The 27,009-nt window shown below is 44.5% G+C and overlaps 2 protein-coding genes and 1 long non-coding RNA gene across 3 annotated transcripts; 1 reads left to right on the forward strand and 2 right to left on the reverse strand.

Moving 5' to 3' along the window:
- Positions 1 to 4,494: 4,494 nt before the first annotated feature.
- ARHGDIA (Rho GDP dissociation inhibitor alpha) lies at positions 4,495 to 19,094 on the reverse strand. Its single transcript, XM_073588201.1, has 6 exons — positions 18,959 to 19,094; positions 9,524 to 9,730; positions 8,858 to 8,941; positions 8,686 to 8,762; positions 8,537 to 8,600; positions 4,495 to 5,946 (listed from the first exon to the last, which is right to left on the reverse strand). The coding sequence occupies exons 2-6, from the start codon at positions 9,711 to 9,713 to the stop codon at positions 5,747 to 5,749; spliced, it is 615 nt and encodes a 204-aa protein (XP_073444302.1). The 5' UTR covers positions 9,714 to 9,730; positions 18,959 to 19,094; the 3' UTR covers positions 4,495 to 5,746.
- LOC141100025 (uncharacterized) lies at positions 19,001 to 24,591 on the forward strand. Its single transcript, XR_012234574.1, has 2 exons — positions 19,001 to 19,136; positions 22,361 to 24,591. It is a non-coding gene; the product is annotated as an uncharacterized lncRNA (long non-coding RNA).
- Positions 24,306 to 27,009, reverse strand: ALYREF (Aly/REF export factor). Its single transcript, XM_073588200.1, has 6 exons — positions 26,672 to 27,009; positions 26,418 to 26,549; positions 26,090 to 26,237; positions 25,947 to 26,010; positions 25,683 to 25,863; positions 24,306 to 24,715 (listed from the first exon to the last, which is right to left on the reverse strand). The coding sequence occupies exons 1-6, from the start codon at positions 26,897 to 26,899 to the stop codon at positions 24,701 to 24,703; spliced, it is 768 nt and encodes a 255-aa protein (XP_073444301.1). The 5' UTR covers positions 26,900 to 27,009; the 3' UTR covers positions 24,306 to 24,700.

A 27,009-nucleotide genomic window follows, 5' to 3' on the forward strand; every position in this document is an offset into this window, starting at 1 on the left:
TTTGGGGTTTGTTTTACTTTCCTTAGCAATGAGTCTCTCAGTTTCCCCTTTTGTTAAATGTATTTGCATCCATCCTGGTGTGGTACTTAGAAAATCACTGAAGGGCGTTAGCCCCTCCCCACTATTTAACCTCTTCTGTGTTCCTGTCCCTATCAAGGACAAGAAGGACAACCTCCTGGTGGTGCTGTCATGATGGACTCCTGGAAATACGATTACTGGTAGGACTAATTCCTACTTTTCTGATTGGGAGCAAAAAGGGATCTGGTCGATAGAACAATTATTTGGAAACATAGTCCTTAAAAGTTTTGAACAGCTCCAAGAGGAATTCAATTTATTGCATAACACTTTTTACCAGCACCTACAAAGCCGACGTGCTCATCTGGGTCTGATGGATCTTCGCATACAACATCATCCCCTAAGAGATACTATTGCTCCTACAGGTCATTCAAAGGGTTTAATTTCTACCATACATCCCAACTAATCACCCCCTGACCGTTACAGCTAAATGGGAGGCGGATGTAGGCCCTATATCGATGGAGCAATGGACAGAGATTCTTGAAACTGTTCCCCAGTTATCTCTCTGTGAGGCCCAAAGGCTCTGAACTATATTTGATTCAGAGTATACAAAACCCCAAGCTTTTAACAAAAGATAGGATATCGCCATGATGAAAAGTGCCCTAGGTGCGGGATTGACGAGGCACATTTGATGCATATGATGTCGGAATGTAGACAGGTAACCTCATTCCAAAATAGGCCTATCTCCTTGATAGAAAGGGTATATGGCAGGGCTGTGGAGTCAGAGTCGTGGAGTCGGTGCTCATTTTGGTGGAGTCAAAGTTGGAGTCGGTATAAAATGGACCGACTCAGACTCCTAAACTATATTATAAATTGGGTACAGTAGTTCAATGCAGGATGTGCTGAATATTTTTTCATAGGAATTTGGGAAAGTTATGAAATGTCCTATAAATTCTATTCCTGATCTAAGGCTACATTCACACACAGCATTTTTGCTGCGTTTTTTGTGGATACGTTTTTCAGCTGCAAAAGCCGATCAGATTTTTAAAAAACTGCATCACCTGAAAGGTTTTTGAGCTCATAGATAATGTTTTCAATATCAAAAGCAGATTAGAAATCTGCTCTATCCATTTATCCATATCTGTCTCCATATCTTATCTGAACCAAAAAGAATGAAAGCCTGGTAGCACACAGACTGACCGTTCCTGCCAGGCAAAGGAGGAGGAAAGAGCGTCTCAAACATCATTAACAAGATATTGTGTAAGTGACAAAGTTACTGTAACAATGACAGCAGATATGTCTAAAAGACAGCTCAGACAGCTTGTTGTGAAGGACGGTGTACCATTATCATTATTTGCACGACCAGCTTTTACAGCTCTTAAGGCCCTTTTACATTTCGCGATGCACCAGCGATCCGACCAGCGATACGACCCAGTCAGGATCGCTGGTGCATCGCTAAATGATCACTAGTGAGCTTTCACACAGAAAGATCTCACAGCGATGCAGCAGCGACTCAGCGCACGATACTTACCTTTCACACACTGCGATCCAGACGTCCTCCCGCCCGCGTCCAGTGTCGCTTGTCTCACACAGCAGGAAGCAGACGAAGAGAAATGGAGCCGCGCGATCAGCGATGGACAGCGGGGGAGCCGGTCGGAGGTAAGTATCACACATAGCGATATCGCTATAACATCACAAAATCAGTGACGTTTTAGCGATATTGCTAGCGATATCGCTATGTGTAAAACCCCCTTTAATGGAGAAATGGCCCCCAAACTTGGTGTTTCTCTGGAAAGAGAAAGTATTAGAAAATTAGTGATTGAAGAAGCCCTTAAACAAAAGGAAGATCTTAAAAAGACTCTCCAAAGACGCTTCATGTTTCTTAAAATGGATGCCTGCACACATCACAGAGTGAACTATTTTGCCATCAATGTTCGATATGTTTGTGACAACAAAAATTGTTACCAACACGCTGGCAGTAAAAGATACTAAAGCTCATCACAGCAGCCAGTTTCTCCAGGACTTAGTGGAAAAAGTTCTGCAAGATTACGAACTCAAAAAAGAACAGGTTCTTGCTATTGTAACGGACAATGCTTCAAACATAAGTACAATTACACTGATGAATGAGAGTAATGAACAACAGCTAGAAGAACATTTAGGATTCAGTATGTTTGAGATGGAAGGCCACAGTGATGTTCATGTAACTGAGGAACAAACAGATATTACTACAGAAGAACAGCAAAATTATACTGTAGAAATAGATGATCTTGTTGAAGCTGCTTCAAAACACTTTCCTATTCATCACATGTGCTGTGTTGTGCACACGCTGCAGCTGGCAATAAGAGATAGTCTGCAAGAGGGACATGCTGGAAATCTGATTGGAAAAGTGAGGAAATTGGTTATTGCCGCCAGAACCCCTAAAATTGATTCCATCTTGAAGAGACGTGCTGGGAAAGAGCAATTGTTGATCAACTAAAACCATTTCTTATAGATATGGCAAACCCTCAGGTAACCCTAAATGAAGGTCAATGGACACAGGTGGCTGAATTGAAGGAATTGCTTAATCACCCATTTACTGTGACTAAAAAATTACAAGCTGAGGATTTAACTCCTGGCATTTTCATCAGGGAGTGGAAGAACTTGCTATTTTGCTGTTTAATCGCAGATGGCATTTCTGCTTTAATGAAATGGAGAGAGACACAGCTATTTGAAAATACAATTTTTCTGGCAGCTGTTTATGTGGACCCAAGTCATCGTATATTGCTTGATGATCAACAGCTTACTAAAGGAAAAGAAGCTCTGACTGAGGTAGCAGTTAGGAAGAGTGGCCTACAGGAGGGCTGCCAGGCGCAAGAGGACTCCGGGTCCTGACAGTGCTACTGCTGCCATATCTTCATCCTCATCAGATGAGGAGTTTGACTTTGACAAGTATTTGGATGACATGGAGCAGGCAAAGCGTTGCTGCAAGGAAAAAGATTTCACTCCGTCTCCTATAGCAAGCAGATTGACCATATTTCAGCAAAATGTTTCACTTGCTCTCAAAGAAATTGAAAAATTCAACCATTCATCAAAAGGACTGTGCATGAGGCAATTCCTTTATACCCGGAAATTGTTAGAGATGTTGCCCATGTGGTTACGGCTTTGCCTCCAACCCAAGTTAGTGTAGAAAGGTTGTTCTCTAGCCTTAAAATTATTAGGTGAGATTTTAGGTCATCTATGAGGGAGGATCTGATGGAGGCAATTCTATTTCTTAGAACAAATTCATAGACTGCACAAATGTTATTTAGTATGTTTTCGTTGAAAACTGTTTTTTGCCACTTACATAGTTCATTACATAGTGTTGTATATATACTGTATATATATATATGTAATCGATATTACATAGTGTATTACATATTTACAATTTATTACAGTTTTGTGTTCTAAAGTTGTATTCCAATAAATATTATGTACTATCTAAATATCTTGATTATTGTATCATAAAAATGATTTAATGTCTGATGTTAACATTTTACTACAATACATTTTTCACTTAAATATAAGCAATATATGTGGGAGTCGGAGTCGTGGATTCGTAGTAAGGGAAATTGAGGAGTCGGAGTCGCAGGTTTGGCTTACCGACTCCACAGCCCTGGTATATGGAGTGAAATTGTTAACAGATCCAAGTATATGTATATTGGGAATATTTGAAGATGGAGTGGATTCCGACTTGCCCCTATTCATAGGTATCTCTCGTATGTTATTTCAAGCACAAACTTCTTGCATTTCATTGGTTAGACACAGAACCTCCAACTGTGGGAGACCTACAACAAAGGATAAATATAATCTGGTTGGAAAGAGCAGTCTATCATACATGCAACTCTGTTCGCAAATTTGCAATGATATGGAGTCCTTGGTTGGATACCCCAGGGCTGCCCACAGATCTTCTAATTAGAGAGAATATTTACGATGCTATCCCTTAATGGTTAATCCTCTTTTTTCCTTCTCCTTTTCTATGAATTTTACACGCCGTTACTCTAGAACTGCTCTGAAAATGATCCTTTCTGGAAAGTTGGAGCTTGGGTTTAGGTGGGTTAGGGAATTAAAGTAGAGTTACTTTGTTCATGTATTATACTTTGGAATTATTATGTCCTTTATGTTATTTGAAAGATGGAAAATTTGTATTTGGAGTTTATCAATAAAAATGATTTAATTTAAAAAAACAAAAATAAAAACCAGAAGTTAATATTTAAAAAAACAACATTTAGTACTTTACAATTTTTCAAATGTTGAAAAAAAATTGTTGTCGATGCTACCTTGCCTTTGATCAATTGTAGTTTTGCAGCGCGCCCTGCTGGTATTTGCAGAGCTTCCTTACAGGGTCATCTTGGTGAGGGCTGCACATACATACAAATTAGTGGTTGCATGCCGTGATATTATCAGCAGGGTAACGTCTGAGGAGGTGCGGAGATGGAACATAGGAACGGGAGACATCGTGTGGCCAGTTGGAATCACTTTATTTCAGAAAAAGGAAGCAGATGACCGCTGTATCATGCTATTCTGGCTTTTGAGAAATGTTACAGACAAAATACAAAAGAAAATAAACCACAAATTTTCTTCTCTGTCCATGAGAAACAACCCCCCTACTTCCACCAAGACTCTCCAGGCTGCAACAATACCGATACCCCAGGAGTCCCCAGGGTGGAATGGTGCATCTGGGAGTATGATTGGAGGATCAAGGCAATAAATATTGGTAATCCACAAGGAAGAGCACTTTCACAACTTGAACATCTCCCCTGGGTGGAAAGCAGCCCGTCTGAGCTAAAACCCCACATTCATATGTCAGTACTAGAGTGAATAAAGGTGTATCGCTCTACTGGAAATGCCATATGGACATTGTGCATGGCGAAGCAGGCTGACTACAGACAAGCACCTCTGTACTGGCGGGTCTCAATACACTGGCACATCACAACTAAGCCCATATACTGGTGAGTGGGCAATCCAGCCCCTGCTGCCCATGGATAGAGGACTGACGGTGAACAACGCTTCATCTTACGTTTGGTCCTATAGTAATCTGAGCTGGAGTGAAAAACAAACCTTCAGGATATACAGATAAGTGCCTTCAAAAGCAATCTCATCGCGGCAATACAAGCAGCTTAGGAACTTGCAAGTGGTGTCACCCCGTTCCGGGACGTTACACTGCAGCAGGCGGACTTTAAAATGAGGCACACGATACACCAGTGGGGCATTGGGCAATGCCCCAACTGCAACAAATGCAAAATCATTAAGGCAACACGGCTACGAGAAGTGGAAAAAAAAAAAAAAAAAAAAGAATCATTGGCAGAAATTATGGAACAGGCAACGATCATAAGGCGGCCATGAAGTGGAATAAATAGAAGAGAAGAAGAAACAGAAAGAAGTCCCTGGAATGAATTCCCAGCCTAAACTGACTGCCAATTCTGAGGCCAGGCACCTTGACTAAGCCGGCACGATAACGTGAGCAGATAGGGAACACTCCCTCCTCCCAGTCATCCTGCAGTATACATAACACGGGGCAAGGCAAACAGTGCCCACACGAGGCAAACAGCAAGCCCACTTGGCATTTCTTAAAGGAGCATGGGTAGGAGCTTGTGGGGGGGGGGGGGAGAAGACCACATGGTACATAGGTGGGAGACAATCCGGCAGCTTCTCTCAGAGAGTAGGAGGACAGAGGGGTGTTACAGACTCCAAAGGGGGTATTCTCTGGGCAGACCTAGTTCTTCCAATCTTTACTGATGTTGAGGTTCCACTCCCAGGAGAGGTGATTGGTTTTATCGTCATCAGTGAAAAGAGACTTCATATTGTAACAGGCTCTGGCCAACAAACCCTTGGGCGCTTCCTCGACCGGAGTGAGAAATTCACATTCGTCTGCACGGGGACCGTAACTTCCGACCATATAGTTTGTCTTGTCCACTAGAAGAAAAACAGATTTAATTACTGTGGTTGACGACATCTCAATGACTACACAGTAATCTAGAACTTGAGCCATAAGCCTACATGTAACCACAGTCTACGGTAAAACGTTCACCAATACCAGTAACTCTATGGATCTGTTCATTAGGTCTGTCTAAGGGTGGTTTCACATTAGCGTTTAAGGCCGCAGCGTCGGCCTGCGCACGGCCGCCGCTAAGCCCCGCCCCCCGCCGATAGCTCCGCCTACGGGCGCATGACGCTGCATGCGTCCCCTATCTTTAGCACTGGGGACACAGACTGTGCGCAGGTATGCGTTTGGCGGTGCATGCGTCCTTTTGACGGTGCGCCGAGCGCACCAAATTGCAACAGGTTGCGTTTGGCGCTGGTCGGCGCACCCGTGAAAAGGACGCATGCGCCGCCAAACGCATACCTGCGCACGGCCTGCGTCCCCAGTGCTAAAGATAGGGGACGCAGGACGCATGCAGCCTCATGCGCCCGTAGGCGGAGGTGCGGCAGGGGGCGGTGCCGACGCTGCGGCCTTAAACGCTAATGTGAAACCACCCTTAGCTCTCTCCTGTGTCAGACAAAACAGGTTTTCAGCCTCTCAATGTAATCAATGATGGTGTTCATTCACCGACCACAAAAAGCATACAGAACAAGGCAAAGTGTAACAACACAAAGAAGACATTTTTTCGTCATTCCCCCAATTCTGACTAATGTTATACAATTCCCAAGATCACTTCTTATAAGTGTGCAGGGTCTTGGCTGCAGATGACACTTACCTGTAAGAACGCATACTTAGTGTGAATCTGACAGCTGATACATGGTGCTTGTGGATAGGGTAGCATGTAATAGGCACTGACTATGATCTCAACCGTGTACGTTTGACTTTGAAACGCCTGCGGCATTTAAAAATATAACTTAATTTGAAAGCTACCGGGGACCGCGGCGATCACTGCGCAGTCTGGCTCCAGACAGAAGAAGGCATCCAGCGGTTACAGGTAAGAGGAGTGTGTATGGCACCGGAGATGGTGGTAGACACTGGATGCATACCACGATCTCCGGCACATACTTACTTGACCGGGAGGAGCGTTGCCACGGCGCTTCTCTTCTCGCCAGAGACTGGGGCAGAGTGCGGCATCAAAATTGCGCATGCGCATAGCGCTATCCGGCACCATTTTACTGAAGACACATTTGCAGTGTGTCTTCAGCAATATGACGCCGAACAGCAAAGTATGGGCATGCGCGTACTCCGGCGCTGCACTCCTCCCCCGAAGGTGAGTATAAATTTTTTTTTGTACGTGTGCAGTTTAATAGGGGTGAGGGGGACCATACATACCAGGAAAGGGGGGGTGAGAGGACCATGCATACCAGGATTGGGGGTGAGGGGACCATGCATACCAGGAAAGGGGGGTGAGAGGACCATGCATACCAGGAAAGGGGGGTGAGAGGACCATGCATATCAGGATAGAGAGGTGAGAGGTCTATGCACACCAGGATTGGGGGGGGGTCAGGGGACCATGCATATCAGGATAGGGGGGGTGAGGGGACCATGCATACCAGGATAGGGGGGTGAGGGGACCATGCATACCAGGATAGGGGGGTGAGGGGACCATGCATACCAGAATTGGGAGATGAGGGGTACCATGCATACCAGGATTTGGGATGAGGGGACCGTGCATACCAGAATTGGGAGGTAAGGGGTGCCATGTATACCAGGATTGGGTGGGTGAGGGGACCATGCAGTCCAGGATTGAGGGGCGAGGGGACCATGCATACCAGGATTGGGGGGTGAGAGGACCATGCATTCCAGGAATGGGGGGTGAGAGGACCATGCACATACCAGGATTGGGGGTGAGGGGACCATGCATACCATGATAGGGATGAGGGGGTACCATGCATTCCAGGATTGGGGGGGGTGAGGGGACTATACATACCAGGATAGGGATGACGGGGTACCATGCATACCAGGATAGGGATGAGAGGGTACCATGCATACCAGGATGAGGAATGGGGTGCCATGCTTACCAGGATTGGGGGGGGACCATACATACCAGGATAGGGATGAGGGGTACCATGCATACCAGGATAGGAGGTGGGCAGCACATACCAGGATGGGAGACGATATACCAATAAAAAATGCTCGCCACCCGGGCGTAGAACGGGTTCAATAGATAGTTGATATATAACTGTGAGAAAAGTTTCAGTATAATCTATGTTTTCATTTTTTAATCCTCTGCTCTTTCTGGGATTTTGGGTCCTGTGGGCAGTCCTATCACTGATGAGACCGCCCACTGGACCCAAATCCCAGAAAGAGCAGAGGATTAAATGACTACAACACGGGTTATTCTGAATCTTTTCTCAAAAAGCTATATATCAATCTACTCAGCTCCCCCTGCCCCTTAACATCAAGCCTGCAGATTGGACTGCATCTTCATAGTAAAAAGTTCCCTTTAACTTCTGTGGGAAGATCAGACCGCCCTTATATACATTAGAAATCAGAAGATAGCTCTGCCACGTCGTATGAAGTGAGCAAGTTGAAATAGAAGTAGAATGGATGTATATGAATTCTGTATTAGCAGATACTTACGTCTTACACCTTTCCTGTACGTCTGCTGCTGATATTTCAGTCCGGACACTATCTCCTTGTTAACCTGTAAGCCGAAAAACACAATGAAAGTTTCATTATATGACAGCTGACATCCCCAGAACCTCGTACCCAGCATTCAGCATCTTCACCTTAAAGCTGATTTTGATTCTGTATTCAACCCCTTCTTTTAGGGTGAACGATTCCTTCTTAAACTTCTCAAGGTCACCTGATGTGTACAGAAAACAATTACGAAAAGGTCACCCCCTGGAGTGTGATGACGCCATGACTATGCTCACTGTCCATTCAGCAAGGCTCACATACCTGTTAGATCCAACTGCAGGGGGCCAGGAGCATCGGCACACACCAGGGTCAGTTTGGTGACAACGACATTTGGAGCACTGTGATCTTATAGGAAAGAAAAAGCTATATTATTTATAGTTTCTTCCATAACCTGCAACCATTCATTAGTCCCCCTCTCTCATACAAGATAGGATAACGGAGGCGTCTTAGGGATAGACAGGGAGAACAGGCATGCAGTACAAACTTTCTGCAGATTAGGATTTGGATAATGCTGTGGTTAGCTTTGGCATAAAGAAAATTACCAGGTTTTTATTGCTGTGTCACTTAATGGGCTGCTTGCTGTAGTTTTGACAAAACACTTATCTGCAGCAGCTATGCTAGTCCTCTCCATGATGATCGCCTGACATGTAGTCCTCCATATTTATGAGTTCTGGTTACACATGAATCCCACCACTGATCAGCAGCTTTCTGCCTATGTACAGTGTCGGCAGAAAGCTGTCAATATACTGCATAAGCAGGGCTTGACATATCTTATTGAGAAGAGCTGCAACAGAAAAATCATCAAAACCACAGAAAAGAGCCCATTGAATGATCCACGCTGGAATCAGGGGCCCTGTTGTCATTATATGCTGCATTCCAATTGGCATAAAGCTGGAGACAGATTCCTTTTAAAGTGCCTGGACTTACCCAATGTGGTGGGAACAGGGCCCAGCAGGGCTTCTTTGTACTTCCGCAGGCTCTCATCATCCTTGTCCAGGGCTTGGATCTCCTGAATGGTTTTCTGTGCTGGAGGCTTGTAGTTCACAGAATGTTCATCCTCCTCGTTCTCTGCTGCAATCTGGGCAAGTTGCTCTGAAGTGGGTTCGTGCTCAGCCATGTTTCAGAGAGGGCACCCTTTTATTAAGAAGGGAGGGTGGGGGAAAAAACAGACTTAACTTTACAGCCCTGAGCAAATGTCAAGTTTTGTGCATGTGCAAAAAAAAAAAAATGAATACGGCTGGGACAGAGGCGTTGGTTCCCTTCAGAATCCACTTTTTCAGGGATTTCAACAGAGCATACAATGCTAGAACTAATGTGAACCTAGTCTAGTCCTACTACTTCTGAATGTAATCCGTGTCCTCATTCACTGACAGCAAGCAAACCTCTGGGAAATCGTGAAGAAAGGAAACAAAACTTGTAGAAGCTTTCATTCATATAGTGATTAACAATCAAACACCTAAAACTGCAAACAGAAGATAAATGGGAAGCATTGGGAGTGGTAGAGTTACCAAGTGAAAGAATCTGGCTAGCAAATATATTAACCAAACAACTATTGTGTGCCGACTGGCACATGCCACTGGTGTTGTAGATAATGCCAGCCATGGATGGAGAAAACCAGCGTAACATGCACCTGTGTCGTCCGGATCAGCCTGATGCAGCAGTTTCTGCTCATACTGTCCAATGTGTAAATGTAAGACCTGAAGGATAAAACTGCCCCAATATTCTACATTACTGCTCCCGGGATAAAAGCCGGACGTTTGGGGGGATCTAGCCCTGCAGCGGTCTCAGCCCTGAATCAGGCCCTGCTATAGGGTGAGGGGTTGTGGTACGCTTCCACATTCAGGAGCCAAGCACCGCCATACGACAGCAGACAATGAGCCGGCCCCAGTAGTGTATGTGACTGCAGCAAGGTCACAGGATTTCCCCTGAAAGAGGAAGTACAGCATCGTACAATGCTCCCTGGCAGCGTTCCTCCCCGGCCCTGCGTGCACCCGTGTGGGGATAGGACTGACTGGCAAAATGAGCAATGGCATGGGACAGATAGGGCATCCGCATAGCACTGGGCAGCAGCTCAATTCAGGATGAATGGACAGACTGAAGCCCCCCGATGGGCAGCACCACCATGCTGTTCATCCAGACGCTGGCAGCAGCATCGGACACCGCAGCATTAACCTGACTATGCCTCACATTTGGTGCAGTTCAATAATGTCTCCATAGAAATATTCACAAACTGACCCGGCGGCACTGCTGCCATGCATTGTGGCAACCTAGCTCTCAGAATTATGCGATGAGTGGTTGTATTCTACCTTCTGGTCGCTAGCGATTCTCTGCCTAACAAGCATTTATGTCCTAGCAGCCGGTGTGCCTCAGATTACTCATACAGTATCTTCAGCACTGGGGCACCAACGTCAGGGTAAAGGCAAACACGGACCAGAGCCGTTCCTGTCTCTCTCAGTGGTCACACGACACTTAGGTCACGCAACCACTGCAGCCAATCTGTGGCCGTAGCCGGTACTATTGCTGAGCACTAATGAGATTCCTTATCTTGCCCATTTCATTTTACGAGGCACAACAAACCTTTGCACCATCTTCGGCTTATTTTCTATCAACATTCAGAAGCCAGATGCCTCCAATCCATGTACCATAAAAATAGCAAGAGACAACAGATGAGCAGCCACTGTGTGCCACCATCACATAACTGTGCAACTAGGACCCCTTGTTCCCGAGATCAGTGGGGGAAGTCAGATCTCCACCAGGTCTAGAATGTATGATCTACAAGACAGACGATAAAGATTTAGGGATGCACAATCCCTGGATGAACCAGGTTTGGTTTTTTTCCATTAAACAGGAATCATGTCAGCTTGAGCTGGAGGGTAACCCCAACACATGCATGTCTGCAGGACAGCGGGGTTCCCTCTCGCTAGGTACACAATGACTCAAGAAGACATTAGAAAAGCCATGCACAAGACTGACAGGTGACTGCTGCTAAAATTACACGAGCAAGCATGAAGATCAGGCCGCACCCGGGGCCCAGCCAGCACCCCAATTACATGAGGTGCAGCAAGCATGCAGGTCACACGGGGTGCAAAGAGCACCCGGATCACAGCGAGCATGCAGATCACACGGGGTGAACAGAGCACGCGGATCACACGGGGTGAACAGAGCACCCGGATCACAGCGAGCATGCTGATCACACGGGGTGAACAGAGCACCCGGATCACAGCGAGCATGCGGATCACACGGGGTGAACAGAGCACCCGGGTATCACACAGGGTGAACAGAGCACCCGGATCACAGCAAGCATGCGGATATCACACAGGGTGAACAGAGCACCCGGATCACAGCGAGCATGCAGATGACACGGGGTGAACAGAGCACCCAGATCACAGCAAGCATGCGGATCACACGGGGTGAACAGAGCACCCGGATCACAGCGAGCATGCGGATCGCACGGGGTGAACAGAGCACCTGCATCACACAGAAAGCACTCAGGGCACAGCAAGCACCCAGATCACAATGAGTGCAGCAAGCATGCAGGGCATGGCACGCAGTCACATAAAACATTGAGTGATGCGTTCTTCATGTACTGACCCTGACTTACAGCCTGTTACAGTCTCAAGCATCATTCACACTTCTGCAAGCTTCAGAGCTGAAATCTATCATTAATACTTGCGGCCTCTTTAGTGTACTGAGGAAGCCTACCTGTATGAGCTAGGCATTAACTGCTGACTGCAATGACAGCCAGCAGAATTGAGAAACCAGCTCTGAGCTATACTACAGGTTGAATAAAACGCAGGGTGTATCTGTATATAGGGTGTATAATACAGAGTGTATCCGTGTATAGGGTGTATATAATACGGATACACCCTGTATGTAGGGTGTATAATACAGGGTGTATCAGCATGTAGGGTGTACAATGCAGGGTATATATATGCATGTAGGGTGTACAATGCAGGGTATATATGCATGTAGGGTGTACAATACAGGGTGTATATGCATGTAGGGTGTACAATAAAGGGTGTATATGCATGTAGGGTGTACAATACAGGGTGTATATGCATGTAGGGTGTACAATACAGGGTGTATATGCATGTAGGGTGTACAATACAGGGTGTATATGCATGTAGGGTGTACAATACAGGGTATATATGCATGTAGGGTGTAAAATGCAGGGTGTATATGCATGTAGGGTGTACAATGCAGGGTGTATATGCATGTAGGGTGTACAATACAGGGTGTATAATACAGGGTGTACATGCATGTAGGGTGTATAATACAGGGTGTACATGCATGTAGGGTGTATAACACAGGGTGTACATGCATGTAGGGTGTATAATACAGGGTGTACATGCATGTAGGGTGTATAATACAGGGTGTACATGCATGTAGGGTGTATAATACAGGGTGTACATGCATGTAGGGTGTATAATACAGGGTGTACATGCATGTAGGGTGTATAATACAGGGTGTACATGCATGTAGGGTGTATAATACAGGGTGTACATGCATGTAGGGTGTATAATACAGGGTGTACATGCATGTAGGGTGTATAATACAGGGTGTACATGCATGTAGGGTGTATAATACAGGGTGTACATGCATGTAGGGTGTATAATACAGGGTGTACATGCATGTAGGGTGTATAATACAGGGTGTACATGCATGTAGGGTGTATAATACAGGGTGTACATGCATGTAAGGTGTATAATACAGGGTGTATATGCATGTAGGGTGTATAATACAGGGTGTATATGCATGTAGGGTGTATAATACAGGGTGTATATGCATGTAGGGTGTATAATACAGGGTGTATATGCATGTAGGGTGTATATGCATGTAGGGTGTATTATACAGGGTGTATATGCATGTAGGGTGTATATGCATGTAGGGTGTATAATACAGGGTGAACATGCATGTAAGGTGTATAATACAGGGTGTATATGTATGGAGGGTGTATAATACAGGGTGTATATGCATGTAAGGTGTATAATACAGGGTGTATATGCATGTAAGGTGTATAATACAGGGTGTATATGCATGTAAGGTGTATAATACAGGGTGTATATGCATGTAAGGTGTATAATACAGGGTGTATATGCATGTAAGGTGTATAATACAGGGTGTATATGCATGTAGGGTGTATAATACAGGGTGTATATGCATGTAGGGTGTATAATACAGGGTGTACATGCATGTAAGGTGTATAATAGAGGGTGAACATGCATGTAAGGTGTATAATACAGGGTGAACATGCATGTAAGGTGTATAATACAGGGTGTATATGCATGTAAGGTGTATAATACAGGTGTATATGTGTAGAGGGTGTATAATACAGGGTGTATATGTGTAGAGGGTGTATAATACATGGTGTATATGTGTAGAGGGTGTATAATACATGGTGTATATGTATGGAGGGTATATAATACAGGGTGTATATGTACGGCGGGTGTATAATACAGGGTGTATATGCATGTAAGGTGTATAATACAGGGTGTATATGTGTAGAGGGTGTATAATACATGGTGTATATGTATGGAGGGTGTATAATACAGGGTGTATATGCATGTAAGGTGTATAATACAGGGTGTATATGCATGTAAGGTGTATAATACAGGGTGTATATGCGTAGAGGGTGTATAATACAGGGTGTATATGCATGTAGGGTGTATAATACAGGGTGTATATGCATGTAGGGTGTATAATACATGGTGTATAAGTATGGAGGGTGTATAATACAGGGTGTATATGTATGGAGGGTGTATAATACAGGGTGTATATGCATGTAAGGTGTATAATAGAGGGTGTATATGTGTAGAGGGTGTATAATACAGGGTGTATATGCATGTAGGGTGTATAATACAGGGTGTATATGCATGTAGGGTGTATAATACAGGGTGTATATGCATGTAAGGTGTATAATACAGGGTGTATATGCATGTAGGGTGTATAATACAGGGTGTATATGCATGTAGGGTGTATAATACAGGGTGTATATGCATGTAGGGTGTATAATACAGGGTGTATAATACAGGGTGTATATGCATGTAGGGTGTATAATACAGGGTGTATATGCATGTAAGGTGTATAATACAGGGTGTATATGCATGTAAGGTGTATAATACAGGGTGTATATGCATGTAAGGTGTATAATACAGGGTGTATATGCATGTAAGGTGTATAATACAGGGTGTATATGCATGTAAGGTGTATAATACAGGGTGTATATGCATGTAAGGTGTATAATACAGGGTGTATATGCATGTAAGGTGTATAATACAGGGTGTACATGCATGTAGGGTGTATAATACAGGGTGTACATGCATGTAAGGTGTATAATAGAGGGTGAACATGCATGTAAGGTGTATAATACAGGGTGTATATGCATGTAATGTGTATAATACAGGGTGTATATGCATGTAAGATGTATAATACAGGGTGTATATGCATGTAAGGTGTATAATACAGGGTGTATATGTGTAGAGGGTGTATAATACATGGTGTATATGTGTAGAGGGTGTATAATACATGGTGTATATGTATGGAGGGTGTATAATACAGGGTGTATATGCATGTAAGGTGTATAATACAGGGTGTATATGCATGTAAGGTGTATAATACAGGGTGTATATGTGTAGAGGGTGTATAATACATGGTGTATATGTATGGAGGGTGTATAATACAGGGTGTATATGCATGTAAGGTGTATAATACAGGGTGTATATGCATGTAAGGTGTATAATACAGGGTGTATATGTGTAGAGGGTGTATAATACAGGGTGTATATGCATGTAGGGTGTATAATACAGGGTGTATATGTATGGAGGGTGTATAATACAGGGTGTATATGCATGTAAGGTGTATAATACAGGGTGTATATGTGTAGAGGGTGTATAATACAGGGTGTATATGCATGTAAGGTGTATAATACAGGGTGTATATGCATGTAGGGTGTATAATACATGGTGTATATGCATGTAGGATGTATAATACATGGTGTATATGTATGGAGGGTGTATAATACAGGGTGTATATGTATGGAGGGTGTATAATACAGGGTGTATATGCATGTAAGGTGTATAATACAGGGTGTATATGCATGTAGGGTGTATAATACATGGTGTATATGTATGGAGGGTGTATAATACAGGGTGTATATGTATGGAGGGTGTATAATACAGGGTGTATATGCATGTAAGGTGTATAATACAGGGTGTATATGCATGTAAGGTGTATAATACAGGGTGTATATGTGTAGAGGGTGTATAATACAGGGTGTATATGCATGTAGGGTGTATAATACAGGGTGTATAATACATGGTGTATAAGTATGGAGGGTGTATAATACAGGGTGTATATGTATGGAGGGTGTATAATACAGGGTGTATATGCATGTAAGGTGTATAATACAGGGTGTATATGTGTAGAGGGTGTATAATACAGGGTGTATATGCATGTAGGGTGTATAATACAGGGTGTATATGCATGTAGGGTGTATAATACATGGTGTATATGTATGGAGGGTGTATAATACAGGGTGTATATGTATGGAGGGTGTATAATACAGGGTGTATATGCATGTAAGGTGTATAATACAGGGTGTATATGCATGTAAGGTGTATAATACAGGGTGTATATGTGTAGAGGGTGTATAATACAGGGTGTATATGCATGTAGGGTGTATAATACAGGGTGTATAATACATGGTGTATAAGTATGGAGGGTGTATAATACAGGGTGTATATGTATGGAGGGTGTATAATACAGGGTGTATATGCATGTAAGGTGTATAATACAGGGTGTATATGTGTAGAGGGTGTATAATACAGGGTGTATATGCATGTAGGGTGTATAATACAGGGTGTATATGCATGTAGGGTGTATAATACATGGTGTATATGTATGGAGGGTGTATAATACAGGGTGTATATGTATGGAGGGTGTATAATACAGGGTGTATATGTGTAGAGGGTGTATAACACAGGGTGTATATGCATGTAAGGTGTATAATACAGGGTGTACATGCATGTAAGGTGTATAATACAGGGTGTATATGCATGTAGGGTGTATAATACAGGGTGTATATGTGTAGAGGGTGTATAATACAGGGTGTACATGCATGTAAGGTGTATAATACAGGGTGTATATGCATGTAGGGTGTATAATACAGGGTGTACATGCATGTAGGGTGTATAATACATGGTGTATATGTATGGAGGGTGTATAATACAGGGTGTATATGCATGTAAGGTGTATAATACAGGGTGTATATGTGTAGAGGGTGTATATGCATGTAAGGTGTATAATACAGGGTGTATATGCATGTAGGGTGTATAATACATGGTGTATATGTATGGAGGGTATATAATACAGGGTGTATATGTATGGAGGGTGTATAATACAGGGTGTATATGCATGTAAGGTGTATAATACATGGTGTATATGTATGGAGGGTGTATAATACAGGGTGTATATGCATGTAAGGTGTATAATACAGGGTGTATATGTGTAGAGGGTGTATAATACAGGGTGTATATGCATGTAGGGTGTATAATACAGGGTGTATATGCATGTAGGGTGCATAATACATGGTGTATATGTATGGAGGGTGTATAATACAGGGTGTATATGTGTAGAGGGTGTATAATACAGGGTGTATATGCATGTAAGGTGTATAATACAGGGTGTACATGCATGTAAGGTGTATAATACAGGGTGTATATGCATGTAGGGTGTATAATACATGGTGTATATGTATGGAGGGTGTATAATACAGGGTGTATATGTATGGAGGGTGTATAATACAGGGTGTATATGCATGTAAGGTGTATAATACAGGGTGTATATGCATGTAGGGTGTATAATACAGGGTGTATATGCATGTAGGGTGTATAATACATGGTGTATATGTATGGAGGGTGTATAATACAGGGTGTACATGCATGTAAGGTGTATAATACAGGGTGTATATGTGTAGAGGGTGTATAATACAGGGTGTATATGCATGTAAGGCGTATAATACAGGGTGTATATGCATGTAGGGTGTATAATACATGGTGTATATGTATGGAGGGTGTATAATACAGGGTGTATATGCATGTAAGGTGTATAATACAGGGTGTATATGTATAGAGGGTGTATAATACAGGGTGTATATGTATGGAGGGTGTATAATACAGGGTGTATATGCATGTAGGGTGTATAATACAGGGTGTATATGCATGTAGGGTGTATAATACAGGGTGTATATGCATGTAGGGTGTATAATACAGGGTGTATATGCATGTAAGGTGTATAATACAGGGTGTATATGTGTAGAGGGTGTATAATACAGGGTGTATATGCATGTAAGGCGTATAATACAGGGTGTATATGCATGTAGGGTGTATAATACATGGTGTATATGTATGGAGGGTGTATAATACAGGGTGTATATGTATGGAGGGTGTATAATACAGGGTGTATATGCATGTAAGGTGTATAATACAGGGTGTATATGCATGTAGGGTGTATAATACAGGGTGTATATGCATGTAAGGTGTATAATACATGGTGTATATGTATGGAGGGTGTATAATACAGGGTGTACATGCATGTAAGGTGTATAATACAGGGTGTATATGTGTAGAGGGTGTATAATACAGGGTGTATATGCATGTAATGCGTATAATACAGGGTGTATATGCATGTAGGGTGTATAATACATGGTGTATATGTATGGAGGGTGTATAATACAGGGTGTATATGCATGTAAGGTGTATAATACAGGGTGTATATGTATAGAGGGTGTATAATACAGGGTGTATATGTATGGAGGGTGTATAATACAGGGTGTATATGCATGTAGGGTGTATAATACAGGGTGTATATGCATGTAGGGTGTATAATACAGGGTGTATATGCATGTAGGGTGTATAATACAGGGTGTATATGCATGTAAGGTGTATAATACAGGGTGTATATGTGTAGAGGGTGTATAATACAGGGTGTATATGCATGTAAGGCGTATAATACAGGGTGTATATGCATGTAGGGTGTATAATACATGGTGTATATGTATGGAGGGTGTATAATACAGGGTGTATATGTATGGAGGGTGTATAATACAGGGTGTATATGCATGTAAGGTGTATAATACAGGGTGTATAATACATGGTGTATAATCCAAGGTGTATCCGTAGAGCGGTAACACGGGGGCAGGATGCCAACGGTGAGCAGAGGCTGTTAACACTGGTACTGTCGGTACATGTCATGTGGAAGAACCCGGAGCCTCCCCGCTGCGCTCCATCATCCCAGCTCAGGGAGCTCTCAGTCAGCTGTCACCGCAGCACTGAACAGCCGCACCCATGTGAACAGAACACTCACCGCTGCCGGTCCGGTTCCCCGCTCTTACAACTCCCACCCTCAGGAATGGCGAATGATGGCCTGACACGCCCCGCCGTGCGCTCTCCTCTTCCTTTTCGGGATGTGCGTCATTTCCCCCCGGTGCAGCCATGTTGGTACACCCGGGCAGCCAGACTCGATGCAAGTTCAGGAGGGTGAGGTCAGTGCAGCACAGTGTGCCGTGACCGTAAAGCAAGCCTTACAGTATGCTGGTCTCCTCTGTACCCTGCAGAGCCCAGGACAGGGCCAGATAGTGCTAGGGGAGACCGGGTCAGAGAATGGGCCAGGTGATTGGGAATTACAGCTTAGTGGTCTGCACTCTGTGGGCTCCAGCTGTGGGGAAACTAGAACTCCCATGATGCGGCGGTTAATGCACGATATGCGTAGATCTCTGCCTAGCACCATGTATTCCTAGGCTCCAGGACTGCACTGCAGCTGTTTCTATCATCCATGTCTGGTATCCGGTAATCAGCTGACATTAGAAGCAAACCACTTATCTGTGGGGTGGTCGCATATATCGGGCACAGTGTATTGGTGATCGTCCTAGCCGGATCGAACCATGTGTATGTAGGCAACCTTTGCCCGCTACTGTGCATTGGCTGGTAGAAAGCGACACATCTCATTGCAGCTGCCAACCAGTTCCCCTCCTGTGCCCTCACAGGGAGAAGACGCGTGGTGCATTTGGCATGTCCTGGGGTGGGATTCAAATTTTTAACAACAGGTTCTGTGTTTGTGTGTAGGAAAACCACCCCCATTATTAAGCCACACCCATTTACATGCACCTTTTCCTCAAACATATACAAGTAGGGGCACAGTCAAGGAGCTGTTCCCTATAGGCAGCACAGGTCCCCAATAAACAGCATTCTTCCCCAGTAGGCAGGCACAGGTCCCCAATAGGCAGGCACAGGTCGCTAGTAGGCAGCACAGGTCCCCAATAGGCAGGCACAGGTCCCTAATAGGCAGTACAGGTCGCTAGTTGGCAGCACAGGTCCCCAATAGGCAGGCACAGGTCGCTAGTAGGCAGCACAGGTCCCCAATAGGCAGGCACAGGTCGCTAGTAGGCAGCACAGGTCCCCAATAGGCAGGCACAGGTCGCTAGTAGGCAGCACAGGTCCCCAATAGGCAGGCACAGGTCGCTAGTAGGCAGCACAGGTCCCCAATAGGCAGGCACAGGTCGCTAGTAGGCAGCACAGGTCCCCAATAGGCAGGCACAGGTCGCTAGTAGGCAGGCACAGGTCCCCAATAGGCAGGCACAGGTCGCTAGTAGGCAGCACAGGTCCCCAATAGGCAGGCACAGGTCGCTAGTAGGCAGCACAGGTCCCCAATAGGCAGGCACAGGTCGCTAGTAGGCAGGCACAGGTCCCCAATAGGCAGGCACAGGTCGCTAGTTGGCAGCACAGGTCCCCAATAGGCAGGCACAGGTCGCTAGTAGGCAGCACAGGTCCCCAATAGGCAGGGACCTGTGCCTAATAGGCAGAACAGGTCCCCAATAGGCAGCATAGGTCCCTAATAGCCTAGGAAGCACTGCACAGGTCCCCAATAGGCAGCATAGGTCCCTAATAGGTAGGCACAGGTCCCTAATAGCCTAGGCAGCACTGCACAGGTCCCCAATAGGCAGGCACAGGTCGCTAGTAGGCAGGCACAGGTCCCCAATAGGCAGGCACAGGTCGCTAGTAGGCAGCACAGTTCCCCAATAGGCAGGGACCTGTGCCTAATAGGCAGAACAGGTCCCCAATAGGCAGCATAGATCCCTAATAGCCTAGGAAGCACTGCACAGGTCCCCAATAGGCAGCATAGATCCCTAATAGCCTAGGAAGCACTGCACAGGTCCCCAATAGGCAGCATAGGTCCCTAATAGGTAGGCACAGGTCCCTAATAGCCTAGGCAGCACTGCACAGGTCCCCAATAGGCCGCAGCACATACAGTAACTGACCTGGCGTAGGTTGAGTTGAGGGAGGCCTACTGGATGAGCAGGTCCCGCACCGCCCGTCCTGCTCCTCCGGGTCACTGTGTGCACAGAACGCAAATCACACTTGGCCTGGGCTCAGCTCACATTGACTGGGCAGTGGTGACTCCTCTAGCGAGCTCAGCTCCAGTTACCCGCCAATAGCTGCCGCCTGGGTGTGCTGTGCTCTGTCCAGACCAGTAGAGTCAGAGCAGAGCACGTATCAATGCGCGGTATCCGGCGGGCGGGGCTAGGAAGCAGAGCAAGAGTCCTCCTCTGCTCCTTGCCTGGCAGGCCTGCTCAGCTACACCAGAGTACCGGATCGCGGCTCTGGATCTCTCTGGTTCGGGGAACCGGCTGCTTTTTTAACAACCGGTTCCACCGAACCGGGGAGAACCAGCTGAATACCACCCCTGGGCATGTCCGTACACAGGCGTCGTGCAGGGTGCACGCAGCAGCTTCTGCTCAGATCTCACGATGTGTACTTCATGCCTCACTGAGAATGTCATCATATGATGCTTTTTTTTTACGAAATGTTCAGAAAATGTAAAAAAGCATATTGGAAGAATTGCAGCAAAAATACATCACAAATGCATTTGGGTGAATGCAGCCTAAAAGATGCTGCTGTGGTGAACATAACCCAGGAATTCAGCAGTTATCGTGGTAGTGACAGAAGGGATGTTCACTTCTCTCCCTCCATCAGTCTCATTTGAGCTCCCCTTTATTTCAGGGCATAGCAGGTCTGGTCATGAATACAATTTTTCCCACATCCATCAGTGGTATTCTTTGTGTTTAAAACAATATTGTATGTCCTGGCCTTACTCAGGTGACATACCCAACTAGGTGGCACCAGGAGGTTCCTTCATTTGACAGTAGTCAGTCTTGGGATGGGTTTATAGCGCCATCTACTGGTAACTATCTGTAAGGGGCAATGTAAAATCACGTGGCCACGACATCCATTCTTGTGACACTAGTTTAGGTCATAGTAAGGCCACATTGAGAGATGTGATGCCAAATGATAGCCACAAAGCCTGGATTACATCATGTAGTTATTACTGAATTTGTGCCACCTTAGGCCTTGATTCATCATTGTCTTTGCACCTTATTTCTGGAGAACAATAGTTTTAATAGTGAATTCTGTGTCTGCACTTTATATATTATTTAAATTGAGCCCTTTTATTAAGTTAAATTCACTTGGCTTTCTCTTTTATTGGTTTTCAATGCAGCTGTGGTTTTTCACTTGCGACTTTTCGAAAAATTGCAGTTGCACTCTAGTACTAACATGCAACCTTTTTTTTTTTTCTTTTTAAGGACTGTGTCACTTTTTGCTCTTAAAAGGCTCAAAATAGTTAAAACTGGAAATAAAGAGCATCTGTGACTTTGCGCAAACCTAATCAGCTCACATGTGGCACTTTTTTTTTTTTTTTTTTTTTTTTTAGAATTTGGTGCAGAATACTACAAGACGAAAAAGAAGTTACTTGGAAAATAAAACCCCAACTCATAAACCAGGCCGGAGTGCCTAAGTTCTGCCGCAGAAGGTCATATTCTTCTTGTGGACACTACAGCAATACTGGCACATTGTCAAGATTATTAACAGGTGCATGCCACTAAATGAATTTGGTGCCTCTAGTAGGAGGCGTGCAAGTCCATGCACTGCTGCGGACATGCAATGCAGTCAGGGACTAGAGCATTTTTGGGGTAGATGTCATGCCCCCGTCTCCTCCCCAGCTCTGCCAACCTTTGCATTATGGTTTTGTTGGCTACCGTTTTATAGGGATCTGACCGGCCACATCTTTATTTACCGTAAAGAGCATCGATCTATCAGAGGCAGGATATATTAAACCCTTGTTCTCTGCAGTATCCCTATAAAGGTATTTTTGTCTTTGCATGTTATGTCCAGAAGGATGATATTTTAGTTGTACATATTCAAAATTATATTTTAACTACATACCACCTAGCACTATCTCACGTTAAGTTATATTGGGTCAAAAAATATATCTGATTTATATCATTGCTTGAAAAAGAGCATAATAAATGTTAAAATAATGTTCCATCTTTTAACCACTTCAGTTTAACTAAAAAGTGACCTGACCATTCTTTTGGCAGCTGCTAGTATTAAAATAAGACACACTTTAGGAAGAATACTACTGGTGTTGAAGAGTCTTCAACGTCAAACTATGTGCCTAAAGATGGATGTAGCTGCTCCTATAAGACCCTTTACTAGACAGAAATTCACCCAAATCCTTTCCTACCATACAGTGGCATGGAAAAGTTTAAGCACCCCTGATCATAATTACTATTAGTGGGAAGGGTTCTGAAATGATCTGTAAAAGAACCAACATTAGAGATAACACATTTCCTTTGTATTTTAGGCAAGTTTTACATTTTAAAAATTACAGAAAGGCAAATGGGCTGATGCAAAGGTTTGGGCAACCTGCATGGTCTGTACCTAGTAGCACCCCCTTTTGAAAGTAGTACAGCATCTGAATGCTGTTTGTAGCCAGACAAGAGTCTTTCAAAGTTTATCAGATCTATGTAGTTTGTTCTTTGCTATTCTCTCCTGGAGTCCCATCTGGGGCCAGCATTTATTTGAATGGCTACCAGTCTCTATACATTCTTTATTCATCAGATCTACAAAGTTTGCTGTGCTATTCATTCCTGGAGCGCAGTCAGTTTATTTAACACTTGTTAATTTGTCATTAGGGTGACACCTACCCCCTACTGACCTTAGCAGCTGAGGGGATTCTAGCTGTCACTTTCTCCTGCCTGGTCAGGTAGCGCTTGTGTGGTTTTGTATTTTCAGTTTTTCTTTGTCTTTCAGTTCTTGTTTGAGGGATTTTCATCCATTCTTCCTTGGAAGAAGTCTCCACTTATAGGCTTTTTATGACATGTAGTGGTTTCACTGCAGATTTCAGGTGATTTTATTCACTTTTTAACCAGCATCATATCTGTGGTCCCATTGTTATTTGAAAAGGTATTTACTAGAGTTATAGGATGAGTAGTTGTAGATCAGTTGTTTTTTTGCGTGCAACATCTCATGCAGCTTTGAAGTCAGTACCTTACAGCCACAGGAGTTGAGCCGTCATCAAAACCCACATAGTGATATAGGTGGTTAAAGTTGGGAGTCAGATGCAGACACAGAGCTTTCACATGTAAGATTCTGCTGTGACAAATCCTTGTATATTAGGTTACCAGCCAGAAAGAACATGTCCTTTGCAGAGAAAGCATCCCTCTGACTCCACAACTGCTCATGTTGATGTACAAGGATCAAGTTACTGGTTGGACCTATATAGGTCTTTATGAAAAAGAAAAAAAAAAAAAAAAAAAAAGTAACCCGAGTATATATTTAATAAAAAAAAAAGAAAAAAACGACAAACCAAGCTCTACAGACCCAATAGGATTTAATAAATGCAATACGTGAGTGCCCCTTGGCAGATTACTTCAAAAAGAGCATATAACATTGGCATAGAGAAGCAGGATAATGTCCCCAATGTTCATCCTTTAGTGCACATGACATGTGCCACAAAGAACAAGTATATCAAATCCTTGATTTTTTTTTTTTATTAAATATAGCCCTGCTCATGACAGCCAGTAAAATATCCCAGAAAATAACTTTGTACAAAATTTTTTTATACAGGTCTGCATAATTAAAAAGGAAAAAAAAAAAAAATGCAACTTTACATGAGTTTAAAACCTATCAGAAATAAGAGCAAAAACAGTTGAATAGAAAGAAAATGATGTCCAGAGACAGAACTGCAGCACAGGAACATGGGGAAGGATTAGCTGGTGTCCATCTGTGGAGAAGCAGAGATGGGATTAAGAACAAGAATGAACAGCTGGCACAGCATCAGCTGCCTGCAAGTTATAGAGAACAGCTGCAGAAACACCACAAATGCTGCAGTGGTCACCATGTACACAATCTTTTGGGGGGGGAAAAAAAAAAAAAAAAAAAAAAAAAAAAAAACTTTTGAGGGCATCACAGTAGGATCAAACCTCACAAGTTCTTCAGGCAGATACATGTCCAGCTATAGATTTAACAGTTCATTTACATATTCTGAGACTTTACACTGCTTAGGAGGGTTTATCCCACTGACAGATTCCCTTTACCAAGTCTCCTATACATAGGCAGTTTTAATACAAGGATGGACAAGGAAGAATGGGTGTTGGGAGTCCAAAGCACAAGTCAACACCTTGCTGTAGTTGCTCACTCTGACAAGTAGTTTACAATCTGGTAGTAATAAAAAATAAGTGGTATTTACATCATTGACAATTACCTTGGGACTACTGTTACTGGAACTGCAAACTAGAATAGGCAGGTAGCTGTGGGAGAGGGGGCAAGTTGCCCTTTCCCCCAAGACCCATGATGGTTTAACGATGATTCAGGCTCACATCTTTACTTGCATCTACTGCATGTGGAGGGAGCTTGATTACATGCATGACTCTTTGCAATACAGGTTAATAGCGTGCCTCTGCTGCTTATTTTAAAATAAAATTAAAGTTTCTTATGAAAACTTGCATCTATAGAGAAACCAGTTTTTGTATCAGCAGAATGACTGAAGTGCTGATGTTATATCACCATCCTATTTGGCACACAAGTCACATTCAGAATTACTGTGAATTAGAAACCTTCCCATCCTCTGGATAACCAGGACTTAACATTACAGTTACAGACAGTGCCATCATGCAGCAAGAGACATAACCCAACTGTGGCATAAATCCTACAGTAATATACATTGGCCAAGCACTGCCACCATTACTCACCCTGGCATTGTAGGCATCCAGCTGTGCATCCAGTTCTTCTGCTGATAACTGTTGCTTTGTGTCTCTGCCAGCTCCTCGTCCACGGCCCCGATTTCCTCCCCTGCCACCTCTTCTGTTTCCTCCACCAGCACCAAACCCTGCTGAGCCCCCTCGTGGTCGTGTCATGCCACCCCTAGGCGAACTAGAAATAGATATAATTACTACAGGGCAAGAGCCTTCTACAAGTGTCGCCATCCGCAGCCGACCATCCAGCTTACTACCCACCTCTGTACAGGTCTTCTCTGTGCTTCTATTTGTGACGTGACCAACTGGATGTTCATAGGACGACCTGTAGAATCAAGGACAGATCACTAAACTGCTCCTGATCCCCTAAGAAAGCTGCCATGGGAAGACAAGCAGGACCTTACCATCTAGAGGTACTCCGTTGTATTGCTTCATGGCTTTCAGGGCATCAGCTTTCCTTTCAAAGTGCACATCCGCTGTACCTAAACTTCTGCCCGATCTGTCGTAGTGAACTGCTGCCTTCTTCAGAGTCCCGAACTCCGCAAACAACTCCTGAAATCACCAACAAGGAGATCAGCACCCCAAGAGAACCCACAAGCCTGCCACTCACACTGGGAATAGACTACCCCGCACATAGGAACATTACAGGCCAGGCACAGCAGCGGCGTCGTACAGCTACAATAATCCACAAGTCATTACGGTTAGAACGGAGCCCCCATAAGTAGCGCATACCTGAATGTCAGCATCAGAGACCCCGAAGTCCAGGTTGGACACCAGCAGCTTCCCTCCCGTCTCCACTCCTGCACCAGCCCCAAATCCGCTGTCAAATAGATCATGCTGCCACTTGTCCGGGAGCTGCTTGGGCTGGAAGACAATTCAGTATGTGAGAACAGGGACCCCGATACCAGGCCCAGCCCACCTTCCTCCACACTGGAAAGCACAGGCCGGCACCCCCCTCCCCACTGCTAGGCCGCAGGCCCTCCTACCCTGCTGTAAGGTGCGGGTCGGTTCCTGCCGCCTCGGTTTAGCATCGGCCTTGTCCGGACGGGTCCTCCGCTTCCCCGACTGCCGCCACCGCTTCCAATGCGGCCTATTGCTCCACCACGGGCCGCGCCGCCGCGGGCCCCTCGCCCTCCCCGGCCCCTGCCAGCCGTCCTCTGGGTTCGGTTCATTTTTATAATGTCGTCCAGGGACATGTCCATCTTGTCCCCCATGGTGGTATCGGTGGCGGGTGCCCGGTGTTGTAGAATCACGCGCACGGGTGCGGTTTCCGTTCTAACAATACAACGGCCGCACTGAGCAGCGCTTATATAGCCCCTCCTCT

Source organism: Dendrobates tinctorius, unplaced genomic scaffold, assembly GCF_039654945.1.
Source record: "Dendrobates tinctorius isolate UK_male_01 unplaced genomic scaffold, ASM3965494v1 ptg000103l, whole genome shotgun sequence".
Classification (NCBI taxonomy): Eukaryota; Metazoa; Chordata; class Amphibia; order Anura; family Dendrobatidae; genus Dendrobates; species Dendrobates tinctorius.